Source organism: Hevea brasiliensis, chromosome 4 (assembly GCF_030052815.1).
Source record: "Hevea brasiliensis isolate MT/VB/25A 57/8 chromosome 4, ASM3005281v1, whole genome shotgun sequence".
Taxonomy (NCBI): domain Eukaryota; kingdom Viridiplantae; phylum Streptophyta; class Magnoliopsida; order Malpighiales; family Euphorbiaceae; genus Hevea; species Hevea brasiliensis.
In genome coordinates, this window is record NC_079496.1 from 23,465,263 (window position 1) to 23,483,724 (window position 18,462).

The 18,462-nt window shown below is 29.8% G+C and overlaps 1 protein-coding gene across 1 annotated transcript; it reads left to right on the forward strand.

Annotated features, from left to right (window-relative positions):
- The first annotated feature begins 4,973 nt into the window (after positions 1 to 4,973).
- LOC110634764 (DNA (cytosine-5)-methyltransferase CMT3) lies at positions 4,974 to 17,637 on the forward strand. Its single transcript, XM_058145621.1, has 21 exons — positions 4,974 to 5,458; positions 6,378 to 6,415; positions 6,555 to 6,657; positions 9,614 to 9,721; positions 9,813 to 9,917; positions 10,003 to 10,102; positions 10,211 to 10,398; positions 10,530 to 10,595; positions 10,684 to 10,941; positions 12,116 to 12,174; positions 12,283 to 12,349; positions 12,442 to 12,771; positions 12,853 to 12,921; positions 13,128 to 13,214; positions 13,364 to 13,451; positions 13,738 to 13,853; positions 13,943 to 14,047; positions 14,188 to 14,231; positions 14,333 to 14,402; positions 14,487 to 14,590; positions 17,304 to 17,637. The coding sequence occupies exons 1-21, from the start codon at positions 5,108 to 5,110 to the stop codon at positions 17,473 to 17,475; spliced, it is 2,628 nt and encodes an 875-aa protein (XP_058001604.1). The 5' UTR covers positions 4,974 to 5,107; the 3' UTR covers positions 17,476 to 17,637.
- The last annotated feature ends 825 nt before the right edge of the window (positions 17,638 to 18,462 follow it).

Consider the following 18,462-nt stretch of genomic DNA (forward strand, 5'->3'; position numbering starts at 1 on the left):
TAAAAGAGTAAACTGGTAAGCTTTTTTATGAATTTTCTCTTGCATTTCAATGTTGATTATGTTGCATTGTAATATATGACTTGTAAGTAAATGATTTTTTTATTTCTTTATTTTTTTTCTAAAACAAAATATTCTAATAAAATTTATAAGAACTTATCTTACAGCTACGAGTAAAATGGAATATATTTATAGCCTTTTGAATGGCAGGTGTTATAGGTGTGAATACACGGCAAGATTTAATGTAAAATATATCATAAAAAAGTAATAATTAAGAGTGAGTGGATTAAGCTTGTGATTGCCTGTAATGTCAATAAAGTTAATGAGATTGAATTTGTATTGACAACAAATGATCTATAATATATTATCTTTTACACAATAATCTAAAGGCTATAGTATAAATTATGACATATGATTTTCATTTTTTTTATTTTTATTTTAGCTACTACTATGAATTATGTAGTACTTTATTTAAAGTACAAACTAATATGATGTTTTGTGAACACATGAAGTTTTTTCCTTTTTTTGAGTGTTAAACTTAAACATTACATTATCAAGTTGTTCCCTATAACTTAATATATATTATTTTAATGGATTAAAGTTTATATTGTTAGTTTTTATATATATATATTTGTATTGATCGGATATTATTGTAAATTAGGGTTAATTGTGACTTGAACTTTTTTTTTTTTGAGAAATGACTTGAACTATTTTGACTTGTCTATTTTGAATTCATAAAGTATTTCATATTTTAACTTGAGCTATAAATTTACAACACTTTATTAAACTTTTACTTAAACTTTGTGTTTAAATTTTATTATAACTATGGTAAATTATAAGAAATGCGAACAAGATATATTGCAAACAATAAATTTCATGTCAAATTGGAATACATTTCATAACATATGTTCATATACCATGGTGTGGTTATGATAATATATTGTCTTCTTTCTAATTTTATACTTAAACATACCTCAAAATATAGGGTTAAAATACGTAACGAATAAAATTTAAAAAATTTTTAAATGCCTCAAACTATTGTGCCATGCATATTTGAAATGTTCATGCCATATTATTATACCCATCCATTCTCAAACTTGTATCACTCCATATTCAAACTTTTCAAAGTTAATTTAATGTACCATTCGTAATATAAGTCTTAACAATTAAAAATTTATTGTGTCATTGAAATTTGAACTTTTTAACCATAATCACATTAGTTTCTTTTTGTAATCCAATTCTAAAAACGTAATATTATCATTTATCAAAAAAAACCATCTTTCTCAAAATTCCTTTCATTTGTTTTCATTTTACTTTTAGTTTTAAACAATTGAAAGAAAATAAATTTGGCAAAAAATAATAAGTTCAATTCAATATTTAATCTTTTTTTTTATTACAAATACAAAACAATAAATATCCAAACAAATAGAGTATCTAACAATTGATTACATTTGAATTATCATACACATTATTTACCAATGTAACTTTTGGATTTGATGTTGCCTCAAGTGTTATTAAATAATGTAGCTTCTCTATTTTAGGGTGAACTTGAATTTCTCTTCATCTTAAAAAAAAGAAAAATTTAAACTTCAGTTGTCTTTGCCTTTGTATCATAGGATTTGTACAAACTATTACTTTACTCATAGTAACTTGAAAATGATAAGTATTCAAAGTAAACAAAAGAAAAGAAAGAAAACTCATTAAGTAAATTTCTTTAAAAATATCAACTATTTTATTGCTTAAAGAATAAAGAAAGAGGAAATATGTCTCTTTTCTATGATGAGGAAGATAAAGATGAAGATGAAAGAGAAGAAAAGAAAGAGAGAGTATTAGCAGTATGCCCTAGAGTATACTATGAAATTGTATCTTGTAAACATTTATTCTCCTTTAATGGTATATATATTTTCTTTTAATATAAATTGTTAATGTTTAATTAAAAATGTCTCTTTAACAGCTTGTTAGATGTTTCATTCTCAAAGTGTTAAGAATATGAGTGATGGAATATTCTAGTATAAGTATTATAAATTTTGGTTTATAATCTAAGATACCTCATTGGGTATAATTTATCCGGATAGATTGTCACCTTTGTTTATTTTCATATATTAGTATGAGATACTAATTGGTTTGAATGGTGAGTCTCATGCCATATGATAAATATCACGGGCACTTATGAGATAAGTAGGCTGAACTAGTGACATAAATATGACATGTACATAGAGTTTATTCTTGTCAATATATTATTATATAGATCATAGCAGTGCATATAATCCCTTGACCTGAGATAATACAGTTATCTTGTATATAGGTGGTTTGAGTTTGATACTGCTTTCATGCTTGTCCAAGGTATGAGTATATGGGTATGTGTTGGCTCCGACTAGTTATATATGGAGATAGGTATTAGTCAAGATGAGATATGTTATCCTAAATAAATAGGGATAAAATCCTATGTCCATTTAAATTGTTCTTGATAAGTCAAGTTTATAGCCAAGACAGATAAACTTAGTCAGAAAAGGGTTTCTGGTTGGATAGTCTTATTAATCAAGAATTAGAATTGAAAGGAGGACATATAACTCTAAGCATCAAGAGTTTGACATAAACCATAACTCTAGTTAGAATCGAAATTTTTTAATGGAGAGATTTTAGTGCATGGTATGTATGATCAAGGTCATGAGTTAAAGATTAATTGATAACGAATTGAGTAGTCAAGGTACATTATGCTAGATGTAAACTATGATTTATGAGAACTAAAATGAAAAAGAAAATTTCATTTTAGGTATGGAATAGTTTCAATAATATTAGAGTTGTTATTATTCTCATTGCCAATTAGTAATGAATCGAGTAATAAACCTAGTAAGTCACACACATAAGAACAATAAGATCAAAGCAAAATTAATTTGATTAATTGATTAAATAGTTTAGTTAATTAATCAAATTAACATATTTAGTTTGCAATTAGATTGCAAAGTCCCTAGCATGACTTGAAACTAAATTTACTTATAAAAGTATTCAAGTTAATATTTAAAATATTTAAAAATAAACTTAATTAATTAAGCAGAAGGTAGGAAATTAATTTTGGTTAATACGACTAATTTTGACTTAGTCAAAAGAGAGAGAAGTGATTGATTAATTAGTATTTTTTCATACACTAATTAATTGAAATTTTAACTCCTTTAATTATCTAAGTTTGACAAGTGATCAAATTAAAGTTAGAAAACTTATTTTATAAATAATTCAAATTTGGACACTTGTAAGCTTAATTATAATTAAGAAAATTAAAATGAATAAAAGGAGAGAAAGAAAAGAAAAAGTCATCTTCTTCTTCATCTCAATATTGCCATCCACTTTCTCTCTCTCTCTCATAACCAAGTTTTCTTCCTTTATTGCTTAATTTAAGAGAGATTAATTATTATAACTCTTGAATTAAAGGTTGAGAAAGTGTTTCTCATCACTTCCATAAAGTTAAAAACCTAAAAGCCCTAAAAGCTACTTTCTCCTATCTTGGTCGAATCAAAGGAAGAACAAGGAAGGGCTTTTTGGCTCTTTCAAAGGTGCTTTGGTCTTTTTGTTTGTGTGGATAAGCTAGAGGATTAATAATTTGTGGTCTTCACTACCCGGATTGGTGTTGAAATTTGATTCTACATCTAAGGAGTAAATTTCTCTAAACTTTAACTTGTTAGTTTTGGGGTTTTAGTTTCCTAATGGCAATTAGATATGTTAGCAATTGATACATAATTTATTATGACCAAATTATGTATTTTATAATAGAATAAATGGTTTGCATGTTGAATGAAACCTTAGGTATTGAAATTTTAAAATTACTAACTTTGCACCCTTAGGTGCATTCATCTTAGATGACAATGTATGGAAAAAGAAAGGTGGAGATTTATTACAAAGTTACGGACATGTTATTGATTTCTTTCTTTATAGATGAAAGAAAGAGGGAATATGAAGTGAAAATGAAGAAAATAATTTGGTTGAAGTGTTTTTTTGATATAAAAATAAAAATAAAATAGAAAGCATAAGAAAATAAGGGATGGAGATGGGATGCCAATAAAAAGAAGATAAGCACGAGAACAGAGGGAGAGAGATGAGAATAAAGAAAAAAATGAAAGAAAATACAAGGCAAGAAGGATGTAGATAAATTTTTCTATTCAAAGATAATGCGACAGATATAATTTTTTTGTATGTGTATAAAAAATACTAGTAATTTTTATTGAAATTTGCATTTTCTATTGAAACTTATAATGGTTTTAAAGCTAATATAAATGAATAAAAGAGAATTTAAAATTTAATTTAACACTTGCATAAGGAAAATCTATAGAAAAGGTAATAGTATAAAAATATATTACATCGTCAATTTTTATCTATCGAGTTTTACATAGTAATTAAGGAAATGATTGGATAATATTGTTTTTATAAAATTATATAAGTAATTGATTAAATTATTTTTATCTCACTTAAAAATTTATATAAATATTTATTATATTTAATTGAGACAAAAAATAAAATTTGAAAAAAAGTTAGTACTTGCTAATTTTTTAAATGTAATAAATAATTTTAGATAAAAAATTAAATTTGATAAATAAAAAATAGATAAAAATAGTAACTTTTATGTATAAAATTACAAAATTATCTCATTAATCTTTATTTAATATGAATAACTTGATCCAACGAGGATCACTCTATTTAATACATCAATCTTGATTATCTTAGAAAACCCATCGAGAGAGCAACTATGCTTCTTATTTTTCTTTTGTTCTTTTTCCCAAACGAAATTGCTAGAAAAAAAATGTACCATGACGCCAAAATTTAAACGGCGCACAGCCAAGTTCCAACGTTCATTTATTCAAAAAAAATTAAAAAGTCCCAACGTTCAAAAATCTAAAAGGCCGCCTCAATCTCACGCCTTTTTCCAAATGCGCTCCACATTCCCTCCAAAGCACATTTTCGTTTCCCGCCCATCCATTTATTCCTCTTAATAAAAAAGAAAAACCAAAAACCCTAATTGTAGGCAAGTCAAAAGAAAACCTCATTCTCTCTGCATATCCTCTGTACACTGCCCTTCCTTGCCTTTTCTCCTTCCTCTGCGGCCGCCGGATACAACCGCATCATGGCTGGGAAGCGAAAAACGACTACCTCCTCTGGAACCGCATCTTCCAAGAAGCCAAAAAGAGTGGCCGCAGACGAGGAGGTGTTTCCGTTGAATGGTGAAGAGGAGGAAGTGAATCAGGTGGATGAACAAGGAGCTAAGATGAGTTCTCATGTGAAACCTCATTCTCAAAGGAACGAGAATGGCCGTGGTAGATCTGCTAAAAATGCTGCTTCTGAAGAGGAATCGACTAAAAATGAGAATGTTAATGGTGATGTTAGCGATGAAGATGTGCCTGAAGCTAGATTTGTCAGCGCTCCTGTGCCTGATGAAGAGGCTAGAACTCGGTGGCCTCATCGCTATGTGAAGAAGGTATTAGAAGTCTAACACACCATTTCTTTTAATTTTGGCTGAAACTGGGAATTTTAGCTGATATTATGAGATATTTCATTTTGGTTATGGTTTTGTGTGTGTCTCAATTGGCTGTCATATTTTGAAGTAATTTTTAGCTGATTAAAAATCTGAGATTTACTTTGAGCGGTGGTTGGTTGTCATATTTTAACAGGTGTAGTCAAATTTAGCTTATGAAAATTATAAATTTGACGTATGTCAATGAATATCACAAGGTAAAAGGATTATGAAAGTTATGATTTTGTGAAGTAGAAGTATTTTTTTCTTGGTGTCTGAAAAAAATTCACATGACGGCTGTTATCCAAGCAACTATTGTTATTTAACTGTTTTTCAGGCCTCTCTTTATGTTATTGCTTACCCTTTGATTGGATTGAGGGAAATGGAGAGAATATGAAAGAAAAGAAGTTTGATTTCATTAAATTATCTTATTTGGACATCAAATAAAAATAGAAAGGACGAGAAAGAGGAGGAAGTAGAAAATCCATTTATAATCTCCTTGTTATTAACCCAAAATATTTCTCCCTAAATTGGTGTGAAATAAAGAGAAATGAATGTTATTCATATAAAAATACCTAAATATCTTTTTATAATGTAATAGACATATATAATAGTTATTTTCTTTCTTTTTTTCAAGAGAAATTTTATTTTTCTCATATCTTAATAATCTATACAAACAAAAATAAATATATTATATTCCTTTTTTTTATTCTCTTTATTTTCATTGTCCCCTCTTTTGGGTTGCATATATTTCATTTCTGTGTGCTCATTTAATTAAAAATAAGGATCATGTTTGTTTCTATTATTGTATTTGCTGGTAATCAAACAAAGTATTTTATTTTATTCTCTTAATTGATTTTGAATTCGACTTTCACTTTTGTAGACAAATAAACAAGCAACAGGCTCAAAGAGTTCAAACACGTAAGTATTTGAGCATGTTTTATTCTTTTCAATTGCTCTCACTCTCTCATTATCTTTTTTATTTTTTTGATTATCTATGTGCATTTGAAGTACATTGTTCCTATATCCTTCACATTGTTCAATATATTATTTGGCATAGTAAGGATGATTCTGAAGAGATCATTCCAGCTCGGTGCCATTACATACAAGCAGAGGTTGATGGACGCTTCATCTACAATCTTTATGATGATGCTCATGTCAAAGTAAGTTATTTTTACTTATTTTTCCCCCTTTTGGATGCTGTCTTCTTGGTTTAGAATGCTATTGTTTCCTTTTTGATTTCACATTAGTTTATAAATTGTTGGATTCCTTTTTGATTGCTTGGGTTGCTTTGTTTATAATTAATTGCATCCATTGTTATCAAAGTCGTCTTGAGGCGCAAGGGGTGCAGGGGTCATCTCCTTAGGCAAGGAGAGGTGGGTGACCTCAACTGGGCGCTACTAGGTGTGGATGGTGAGGGCTTATAAAGTTGGTTCATATCCCAATTTTTTTTTACCTATGGGTCATGGCAAAGAACCAGAAAGCCCATACTTAAAAAAAGAAAAAAGTAGTAGAAGAAGAAGCTGACTTACCTTCTGTCTAGTCAATGATTGCTTATTCTTATATTTTAGTTTTTAGTCAATGATTTCCTTATATGTTTGCTCACCATTCCATAATTTCCTTTTTAGTCGACATTTTCTTTATCTAGAGTAATAATAAGCAATACTCTATCACCAAAAAAAAGAAAACTTTCTGGTCTAGGTTTGAAGGTTTTTAGCACTACAATTTTTCAATGGTTTCCTTTTATATTTGCTACCTAGCACATGATTTCCTTTCTAGCCAATTAAGATATGCAAGCTAGAGAGCCTTATTTCTTTTTAGTTTGCTTATATTTTAGTTTTTAGTTAATGATTTCCTTATATGTTTGCATATTTTAGTTTTCTCTTACCTAATCAAAAGAAAAAAAAAAAAGAAAGGGGAAAAATCCAGAATAATAATAAGCAATCTTTTGATGGCATTTGTTCACAAACCTATGGTCACTCAAATGGATTTACATTTAGGAAGAGCATAGAGAGCAATGGCAGGCTAAAGAGGTAGAGAGAATGAATGGATGAAGGAAAGAAGGGTTTTTTCACAGTGGCATGATTGTCAGTGTTTTAACTTAGTAAGGGTATGTTTGAATTGATAAAATTAGGAACTTGCTTATGCTGTCCTTTTTTTCACAAAAAGCTGGCTTTGAAGAAGCAGCACTTTTGGTGCTTTCTTAAAACTTGTGTTTTGGATAGGCAAAACTCAGTTGTAATATTTAATCAAATACAATGAAGTTTTGCTTCTCTCTTGTAACTTGCTTTTTTGGCTTTCCATTGTACCCCCAAATAGGGCCTGAAGTAACTAGATGGTTTTGGAATTAGTCGAAGGTGTGCAAATACACAGTAATACAATAGTTAGAAGTGGTATAGTAGTTTATTTGGATTGCAAAATTATTATTTCTTAAATTCTTGTTAATTATTATTTTTAGTTTTATGTTATTTGAAGTTTGATATATTATTAACATTTATTTGATTTTTAATAATAATATTATTATTTTTTGCTCAGTGCCTCGCCTCACTCAGGTGTGTGTGTTGCGTCTAGGCTTTTAGAACCTTTGATGCCTCCTTGAGCCTTTAATAACTATGATTGCAACTTACATGATGAAGCAAATAATTTACTTTTCCATTGAAATTGTTGAGTTTTACTTGAGAAAAACAACTTTATTAATGCTAAACTAAATTAAATCCAAAAGTGTTTCACCTACAAGGATTGCTTCTCTTCATTTTGTTATGTATCTTTTTCAATTGCATTCTAAGTCATTTTTATCTTGCATCATTATTATTCCACTTTTCTTAGTTTCCTCTATTATTTAAATCGCATCTCGCTTTTTGCTAGTGCTTTAGAGGTTTATGATGAACATGGCTAAACCAATTTAGACTTCCCACTTATCATTTTTAGTGGGTGTCATTTCAATCATTTTATGGATTTATTAATCACTTATTAGCATATATGATATTTTTTTTTTTTTTTTTTTTTTATATTTATTATTATTATTTTTTTTCTTCAATTGTTGTTGTTGTTGTTTTGTGTTGTGTATTATTATTACAACTTGGTTGCATAGGAGGCCTTTATTAGATGATGAGGTATTATTCTCTTGCTTTTGTCATTGAAATATTTTTGACTTAATTCAATCTAATTTATGAGATTTTAATTATTGTTTTAAGTAATGGCTGTTATTTTATGTAACGACTATTATTTATATATTTTTTAATAAGTTGTTACCCTTCATAGAATTATTTAAAGGTAGATTTTGAGTTGCATTGGTAATGACCATTATTGCTGTTGCAACAGTAATGATAACGGTCGTTATTTGTTGTTAAGTAATAATAGTAATAGCTGTTACCTCAATAATTCAACTAATGAAAAACACATGTAGGCAGTGTTTTCTTTAGTTTGTTTTTTTTTTTTTTTTTTTTTTTTTAATTCTCTGTGTGTTTTAGTCTTCTAACTACTGTTTATTTTCTTGCAAAATTTTACTTACACTTCTCCTTTATACTCATCTCTCCTATTATTCTTTTTTAAGCTAAGATCATCATATATATTTATATTTTCCACAACTTCTTGCAAAAGGTGAGTATTAATTGTTTTTTGCATATTTGTTGAAGAAAATTTTGTTTGATATTAGATTTGTTGTTAAATTAATAGCATAAAGCATTAGTTTGCCTGATCTATAGGTTTTTTTTTTCCTAATTTGAACTATTTTTCAGAATTATTTTTTGTTAAAATGTATTAGCAATTACAAAGTAACATCTAATTAGATGTATTTATGCTTATAAGCTTGTTATATTTTTGTGTATCTTAGTTTTACTTGTATTCACTAATTTCTACTCATTTCATGAACTTTGCAAATTTGTGAAAAATTTGCTAGTGCCAAGCTGTTAACACTACGTTACGGTTGTTATGGGTCTATTTTTGTTGCTTGTGACTGCAACTGTGATTTAAACCCATAATTTTAATATTATTCTAACTCTTTAAGTTGAGTTTTTCTAAATATATTTTTTTTATATGTAATCTTTTTTAATTTATATGTAGAAAGATTTTTTGTTTGAGTTGTCTAGTCAGTTTAGTTTTATTGGCTTTTTGGTTTAGGCTGAGGATGGAGAGGACAGCTATATATGCAAGATTGTGGAGATGTTTGAGGCTATTGATGGGAAATTTTACTTCACAGCTCAATGGTTCTACAGAGCTAAGGATACTGTAAGATGTGATTATATGACATTTTTGGAGGTTCTTTTTTTCCCGTTTTATAATAATGCTAATGCTGTTATTGTTTTGTTTTTTTTATTAGAGCATCAAGCATGCCTACGATATGGATAAAAAACGTGTTTTCTTTTCAGAGATTCGGGATGACAATCCATTGGATTGTCTTGTTGAAAAGCTGAATATTGTGAAGGTGCTTTTAATTGTGTGGATGCTGTCCTTCACTTACTTGTTTTTTGATTTTGCAAAGTACGTAATTTTGTACGTTTGTGTATTAGGTGGATTTAGAGGGAAAAAAGGCAAAAATCTCTTCTTGTGATTATTTCTGTGATATGCTCTACTTGCTTCCATATTCCACCTTTGTTAAATTACCACCAGGTAATTATTTTTCTCCTTTTAGTGTGTGGATTGATTATTTTCAATTTAACTGCGCTGGTTTGCAAGTTGTAGGTTTTCTTATGCTTTTGTAATAATTTTAAATTTCAGAGAACACAACTATTAGCAATGAAAGTTCATCCACATTATCTAGTGATGATGATATGAATGAAGTGAAGTCTAGCAATGATACTTATCATAAATCAGAGGTTACATTGTTGGATTTGTATTCTGGTTGTGGTGCTATGTCAACAGGCCTGTGCCTTGGTGCCAATTTGTCTGGTTTAAACCTTGTTACTGTAAGTACTTTTGATATTTGCATAATTGGAATTTTGAACATAGTAAATGAATTTATCTAGAATTATGCACTATGGTGGTTTAATTTTATTATTGTTCCTTAAATAATTGATTCTTTAATTTGTAACTGTAGAAATGGGCTGTTGACTTGAACAAATATGCCTGTGAGAGTCTAAGATTAAACCACCCTGAGACAGAGGTAGTCTTTTTATCTTCAGTTTTGTTTTCTTCTATTGTTATGGTATAATATGAATATCATATTCTTAGATTGATATATATAAAATCAGGTGAGAAATGAATCTGCAGAGGATTTTTTGTTATTGCTGAAAGAATGGGAGAAACTCTGCATTAGGTTTTTGCTTATAACTAGCAGTGATCCAGAAAAGCAACAGTCTTATCCTTTTGATTTGGAAGAAGATGGAGATGATCAGGATGATGATGATGAAGATGGGAATGACGATGAAGAGGCTTTTGAAGTAGCAAAGATACTCCAAATTTGCTATGGTGACCCAAAGGATAAAGGGGAGCGTGGATTATACTTTAAGGTACATAAACTTACGGAAGCATAAAAAATGAAAATGGTGATTAAATTTTTGTTTTGGTGTGACATTTCCAAAGGGGAAGGGACTATGTTTTGTTAGCTTGTTCATGTATAGCTTATTTAACATACATATTTGATCTGTTTTGGGATGTGGATTGCGCTTTAAGGTACATAAACTCATATTACCGGGAAGTAAATGAAATTTGTAATGAATTCATTGCATGTATGTAATGAATTTGATTATTAATCCCCAATTGTTACCTACATGAACTTTTGACAATATATATGGAATTTTTTATTTGCACCCTGAAATTTCTTATTCATACTCCACTTCTATTTTATATTATATATGAATTGAATCTTACCCGAAATAAATTGATCCTACCCAAGGTAAATTCACCATTTGATTGGTGTCAATTCATATAATCTAGAAATAAATATGAAGGAAATAAAAATTCCGGAGTGTAAATAAACCTTCTTATAATTATGTGGAAAATGGAAGTAATATCATCCCTTTGTATTTTTTTATTTGAAGTGAAATGTTTCTTTTAGTGCGTGGAGCATAAATAATTGAAAAAAGGGAAAAGTGGATCAGCTTTGTGTGATCTTCTACATGTTCTATTTGAGATTTGAATTGGTTGAGGTTGGAACACAAATGAATAGCTTTTTAGTGTTTAAAAGTTTAAGACAGGTAGCAGTTTTCATAAATTAACAGGGAAATCATCTTTAAAAGTTTGTGGCTATTGGAGAATATGCTAGAGGAGTTTGATGTGGTTAGGGCTTTGTACATGTATTTCTGAAGCAAGGGTTTGGGATTCAATGGTTCAAACTAGATCAAAACAAGGCTTCAGGGTGGCATGTTATTGATAATAATGCAGGATATTTAAATTGATTTTGGCTATTGTTTGACTATTCAACATATTAGCGTTTGAGGGCTGGATTTTTGTTACTGTGGTTGAAAAGTCGCATTTATTTACGGAGGTTGATATGCTCAATTTGCATAGAAATAGAGCAAGGAAAAGAATGGATTCTCGTACCCTAATTAAGATACGTTTTAAATTGTTGCTTATGATATCAAGTATGCATGTATTGATTGTGTTGTTTTTGCTTCGTTATCTGTTCCCATCAAATTCTAATTTTGCTTCCTTTCATTTATTTATTAAATTTGCATTCTGCAGGTTAGCTGGAAGAATTACGGGCCTGAATATAACACGTGGGAACCCATTGATGGCTTGGGGTATGCAATCAGAGAACATTCTTAGCTAATTTTATGTTTTCGTGTCTAATCAATCCGTCTTTGAAACGTCTTTGAAAAATGCATCTCACAATAAGGTTCTTTGAATAGTAATTGTCAGAAGGCTATAAAGGACTTCGTCACAAATGGGTATAAGTCGAGGATTCTACCATTGCCTGTGAGATTACTTCAACTTTTGCCAATATGCATGAACTATATTTAACATAGACTATTAATTTCTTTTTCTAATTTTTTTATTTGATCATTTAGGGTGATGTAGATGTGATTTGTGGCGGGCCGCCATGTCAAGGCATTAGTGGATTCAACCGTTTTAGAAATAGAAATAATCCTTTGGAAGATGAGAAAAACAAGCAACTCATAGTTTTCATGGATGTTGTCAAGTATTTGAAGCCAAAGTTCGTTTTAATGGAGAATGTTGTGGATATTCTTAAATTTGCTGATGGATTTCTAGGGCGATATGCCATGGGTCGACTTATTGAGATGAACTATCAAACAAGAATTGGCATGTTGGCTGCTGGGGCATATGGCCTTCCTCAGTTTCGGATGCGTGTTTTTCTTTGGGGTGCCCGTCCTACTGAGGTATATCTATAAATCAATTAATCAAGTTGGGTAGTGGTTTTAATTTAGTTTTTTTTCTAACTGACTATTTATGATTTGCAGAAGTTGCCGCAATACCCGCTTCCAACACATGATGTCCTAGTCCGTGGAGTTGTTCCTGTTGAGTTTGATGTATGAGTACAATTGTTTAGGCTGCAATTTTTCTAATCTATTGTTGGTCTTGATTCATAAGCAATGCCCAAGAAACCTCTATTTTCACTGTTTAAGTTTTAACATAAATTTTTTCTGAGCAATCATTGAATTTATAGGGTTAATTTCTCCACAATCTTCATACTCATTTTTTGTTTATTTTATTTATGGTATATGTGATTTTGCAGAGTAATGTTGTTGCCTATGATGAAGGCTGCGTTGCTCGGTTGGAAAAGAAACTTTTTCTGGAGGATGCAATATCTGACCTCCCACCAGTTAGTTTATTTCGATGTTATATATCAATTTCATATTGAGTTTATTTCGTTGCTATATGGCAATTTCATATTTGTTATTTTGTATTGTGTTTACTATGTTTCGCTTTTATATATATATATATATATATATATATATATATATTAATTAGGTTGAGAACAATGAACATCGTGATGAAATGCCTTATGCCTCGGATCCTAAAACAAAATTTCAGCGGCAGATTAGACAAAGAAAAGATGGTAAGCGTCCTTTAGCCTGTCATCCTTTGCGGGAATCTCTTCTAGATTTTAACCCTGTTCATAAGTAGATATACTATTCAAATTAAGAGGAATTGTTTGCTATAGGACTTCCATGTGTTTGATGCATGCAGAGGCATTCCTTTTTCTGGAGCTTCTAAAATAGTTACATCACCCAAATTCTTTCTTGATTTTACTATCTATTGCTACTGCAACCTTCTGCTTGTTGGAGCCATATCAGCATCAAAACTTGATGGCAAGACTAAAATTTTAAATTTTGAGCTTGCAGAATTGTTAGATGCTTCATTGAAGTCAAAGTCATCACAATGCTTGCTATATGATCATCGTCCACTTGAGCTGAATAGTGATGATTATCAACGTGTCTGCCGGATACCAAAGAAAAAGGTTATTATTAACAATATCATAGTGCAAGTTAATCTTTTGCTGTCTTTATGTTGATTTTTAAATTCACTAATTTGCCCTCTTTAAATTAGGGAGCAAACTTTAGAGATCTTGCAGGTGTTCGTGTGCGTCCTGATAACAAAGTTGAATGGGATCCAGATGTTGAGAGGGTTTATCTGGATTCAGGAAAGCCTTTGGTAGCACTCTTCTTCTTCTTCTGTCTCTCTTTATTTTTTTGTTTTGTCCTTTATAACTTGTTTATTTTTCTGTTTTGTTACTTATTAATAATTTTTGTGACTTTGTTTGTTGATTCATTTTGTGTTGTTGGCAATCTTAGGTCCCCGATTATGCCATGACTTTTGTGAATGGGTCATCATCAAAGTATGTTCTTTTCCATTTCATTGATGATGATTTTGGTTCTGTAATTTATTTGATTCATAACACGTTTTTTTTTTTTTTTTTTTTTTTTTTTTTTAACCCAGGCCATTTGCCCGTCTTTGGTGGGATGAGACTGTGCCAACTGTTGTTACAAGGGCTGAACCTCACAATCAGGTTAAAGTTCTTTTCATGTTGTGGAAGGACGTGGCTGGTTTTAGAGAACATTAAATGTGTAATTCAGATTTTATTCTCTTACAGGCAATTTTGCATCCTGAACAAGATCGAGTACTGACAATTCGTGAAAATGCAAGACTCCAAGGTTTTCCTGATTACTATAAACTTTGTGGACCCATAAAAGAAAGGTATATAAGTCTGAAGATAAATTATTGTTATTTTTGGTGCTTTCCAATACTGTGTATGATAACAAGCTCTAAGTTTTCGTATTCGACAGTGTTAATAAGAAAACAGAGCGATGCAACACCATAGGATGTAGTGGTTTTAAATGATAGAATTAAAACAAACTACAAGCATTGCACTTCAAACGTAAGAGAAAGTGAGAGTAGTGGGATTAGTTTGAAAGGGAAAAAGGTGAGTATTTTTTATATGTAGTTTTCATACCATAAGGCTTATTGGATTAAAGCAGGATTAGGGGTGTGCAAACGGTCGGTTCGGTTTCGAACAGAACCGAATCGATAAACTGAAAATCGAAAATCGAAAATTTTAAAAACCAAACAGAACTGATTGATAAGAGAAAATTGAACCGAACCGAATCGAATCGATAAATTTTGGTTCGGTTTGGTTTTAAACCGACAAACCAAAATTTATAAAATTTCATATTTTTAACATTAAATCTAAATAATAAAAACATAAAAACAAAAAAAATTAGAAATTAAAACTCAAAAATCTTTAGGTTCAGTTTGGTTTTCTTTGATTTCGGTTCGGTTTGATTCGGTTCTATTCAATTTGATTCAATTTTTTTTTAATTTCCTATATATATTAATAATTTCGGTTTGATTTGATTTTTTTGATTTTTTTATGAAAATAACCGAACTGAACCTATTAATCGAAATTATCAAAATTATAAATCAAACTGAATCGATTAAATTTTAAAACTGAACCGATTGAATCGAATTAATCTATTTGGTTTGGTTTTTCGGTTTAAACCGAAAACTGCACACCCCTAAGCAGGATCGTTAAAAAGGATTAGTGTGTTGGGAGTGTAGTGTAGGACATTCTAACTTTTGTAGCAATGAAGTGCTTTACTAAACCTAGCAATGAAGAATATCCAACTTTTGTCCCTCTTGGTATGATATAAAATTTTAATAAGACATTCTAATAAATTAGGAAATTAAAAAAAAGTCTTCTTTGTTGTTGGAGAGATAAGAGTGTTGAGAAATGAAGAGTGATGGATGCTTATGAGGTAGAAGAAAATGTTTGAGAGCTATAGCGTTTTTGGGTGTTGCTTTAAAAGTTATTTTTGGAATTACGAAAAAATATTTTTGGAGTTCAATAAAGAATAAGACAAGCTAAATAACATTTTTCTTTTCAATGCATCAATTTATTTGTTTGAAAAATAAAAATTTTGAAAATCTTTAAAAACCTGTAAAAGTCATATTTTATAAAATTATGGTTTGTCTCAAACATAAAATCATGGTTTCAAAATCTTATAAAAGCTCTAAGTACCTTTGATAACTCTCTCAAACAAATTGTTAATCTACAAATGAGAAATGCATATTTTAAATATACAACCTATCAAACATAAGTATTTAAATGAATGTTACCAAAAGGAAGTTTTTAGTAGGATTTTGATGGATTAAAAATGAAATTTCAATAATGCTATATTTTGGACCAAGGGATTTGATCTCATGGATTTAGATTTGAATTAAATAAATTGTTTGGATATTTTAAATGAAAATGAATTTGAATTTGGTCTAAATCTTATGTATTCATGGCTAGCTTAGAAATTAAAGATTTTAAAAAAACTACTTTTCTCTTGTTAATTTAAATTCATCTCACTACAATTTGATGTATCAGTTTTACGTGATGTCATAATTTTTAGGCACTTTAATGGAAATTTTTTTTAGTCAAATAAAAGATTTTTAAATTAATCAAATTTAAATTTTAAATTAATTTTTTTTAGTTAGACAAGTAGAGCACATTAGGATAGAGGATAGAAAGAAAAAAAAAAGGTAGACCTAAACTGATTTGGAGAAGAGAGAGAATGAGAATCCATATAACTTAGTTGAGTTGAGTTGAATTAAATTTTAAATTAAACATTTGAAATTTAAATTTCAAATTCAAATCTTAAAAACCAAATATGACCTAAAGTTATGCGTTCTACTTGTGATAAATTGAGATTATATGATAAAAAAAAATTGAATGACAAATTTAATGATTTATCATAATTAACTTGATTTGTGATATCCTAGCACAAACAGGAATACCATAATTACATGCTATAGGAAGGCTTTTATAACCTTTTCATGGTGGCACATTTTTTGCCGCATAAAGTTCCTTGTCTTAATTCTTTGTGCATTTGTTATTCTAATCTACAGGTGTTTGTGTAGATTATTTTTGGATACGCTAATCAACCTACTAATTTTTTGATAGACTAGTCAACCGACTAGTGCTTTATGTTGAGCATATCTCAAGTGATTTGATGACACTTGTAGGGTTGACACTTATGTAGGAAGTGAACTTTTGGGGTTAAGTTGTCTAAAGCTTGAGAAGCAAAGAAATTGGAGGCTATGACCAATGCTTGATGTAGTAGAAACTATAGAAGGAATAATGAAAGGAAGAGAGAATAGAGGGAGACAAACTGGGCACATGGGCATTACAAACTAAATCAAACTACTTAACATGATTGGTTGCTTAGTTATGTAGTAGTCCTATAAGTAAATATCAAATGAGGAAGATTCTAACCTATTACTAAATAAAAATCTAAGTATTTCTAATGAAAACTTCTTGAATAATACTCGTCCTGCTTTTATGCTTTTTTTTTTTAGTTCACTTAGAAACCCAAATGTCCTTTTATCATCATTTTACCTCTTAACTCTTTTTGTTGTATGGTTGTAGATATATCCAAGTTGGAAATGCTGTTGCTGTTCCGGTTGCTAGGGCACTTGGTTATGCATTAGGCATGGCATTCCAGGGATCTGCAAATAGTGAACCTTTGTTCACATTGCCAAAGAAATTCCCAAATATTGTGGAACAAATATCTTCAGCATCTTCAGAAGACGATGCTTGATTGTTGTATTGGCCAACACAAAATGTAACATACATTCCATTTGGCTGATGATTATTTATCCCATTGTTGTAATTGTACCATATGAAACATTCTTCAATGAATGCTCTTGTATTGAAGATTAGAAGTGAAAAATCTTCAAAGTGTCAAGGTTCTTTAGTTTTACCATAACTTTATTGTTTACCAAATTATTGATTAATATGATTCTAGTCATTTTGGTTACAAGGATGTTTATGCGTGTTCCAGTGAAAAATTGGCGCAAGGGACGTGCATTTTGAAATACTTGAAGGCAAAGCCAAGGAACTGGAAACTAAATTTATGCTACGTTACCATTCTTTGCTTTTAGTGGTAGATAATCTGGAGCTATCCTCTTTGATTGGAGAAATAAAAGGCAGGTTTTTGCATTTTTGAAGGAGAGGATTTGGAAGAGGGCATGTAATTGCGAGGGCAAGTTGCTTATTAGGGTACGTAATAAGGAACTTTTGCTTAAGTCAGTTGCTCAGTCTATTCCAATTAGTATGGCAGTGTTCCTAATTTCAATTTCAACTTGTAAGGAGTTTCAAGGGAGCGATTTTTTTTTTTTTGGCTGAATATATAAATTCAGTCATGGATGTTACTAAAAAGTTTCGTGGCATTCTAATCTTTTAAAGTGTTTCATATCACACCTCAATTTACAAAAAGTAGAATTAAATGAACTCTGCGATCCTAACAAATAGGGAGTGAATGCAATGTTGGAATGGAAAATTACAAAATAAAAAATCTAAAAAAATTAATTATTATTATTATTATTTTAAATTATTTGGATAAAATCGATTTTTATTCAATTTGATCAGAGGTTTTGCTCCTTTATATGCTAATAATTTTGCTCATGTTCTCAATTTTCATCAAATGGTTTAACATTGTATTGTTAAGAAAAAAGCTTTTAGGAAAGTGAGTTGTAAACTTCTTGATGCCCAAGTGAATCCAATTGTCTGGGAAATCATGTTCTCA

Coding starts and splice junctions, on each gene's coding strand:
- LOC110634764 (XM_058145621.1), top strand. CDS start 5,108: ATGGCTGGGAAGCGAAAAACGACTACCTCCTCTGGAACCGCATCTTCC. Junction 10,596..10,683: donor TAAACCACCCTGAGACAGAG/GTAGTCTTTTTA, acceptor ATATAAAATCAG/GTGAGAAATGAATCTGCAGA. Junction 14,048..14,187: donor TGGATTCAGGAAAGCCTTTG/GTAGCACTCTTC, acceptor TGGCAATCTTAG/GTCCCCGATTATGCCATGAC.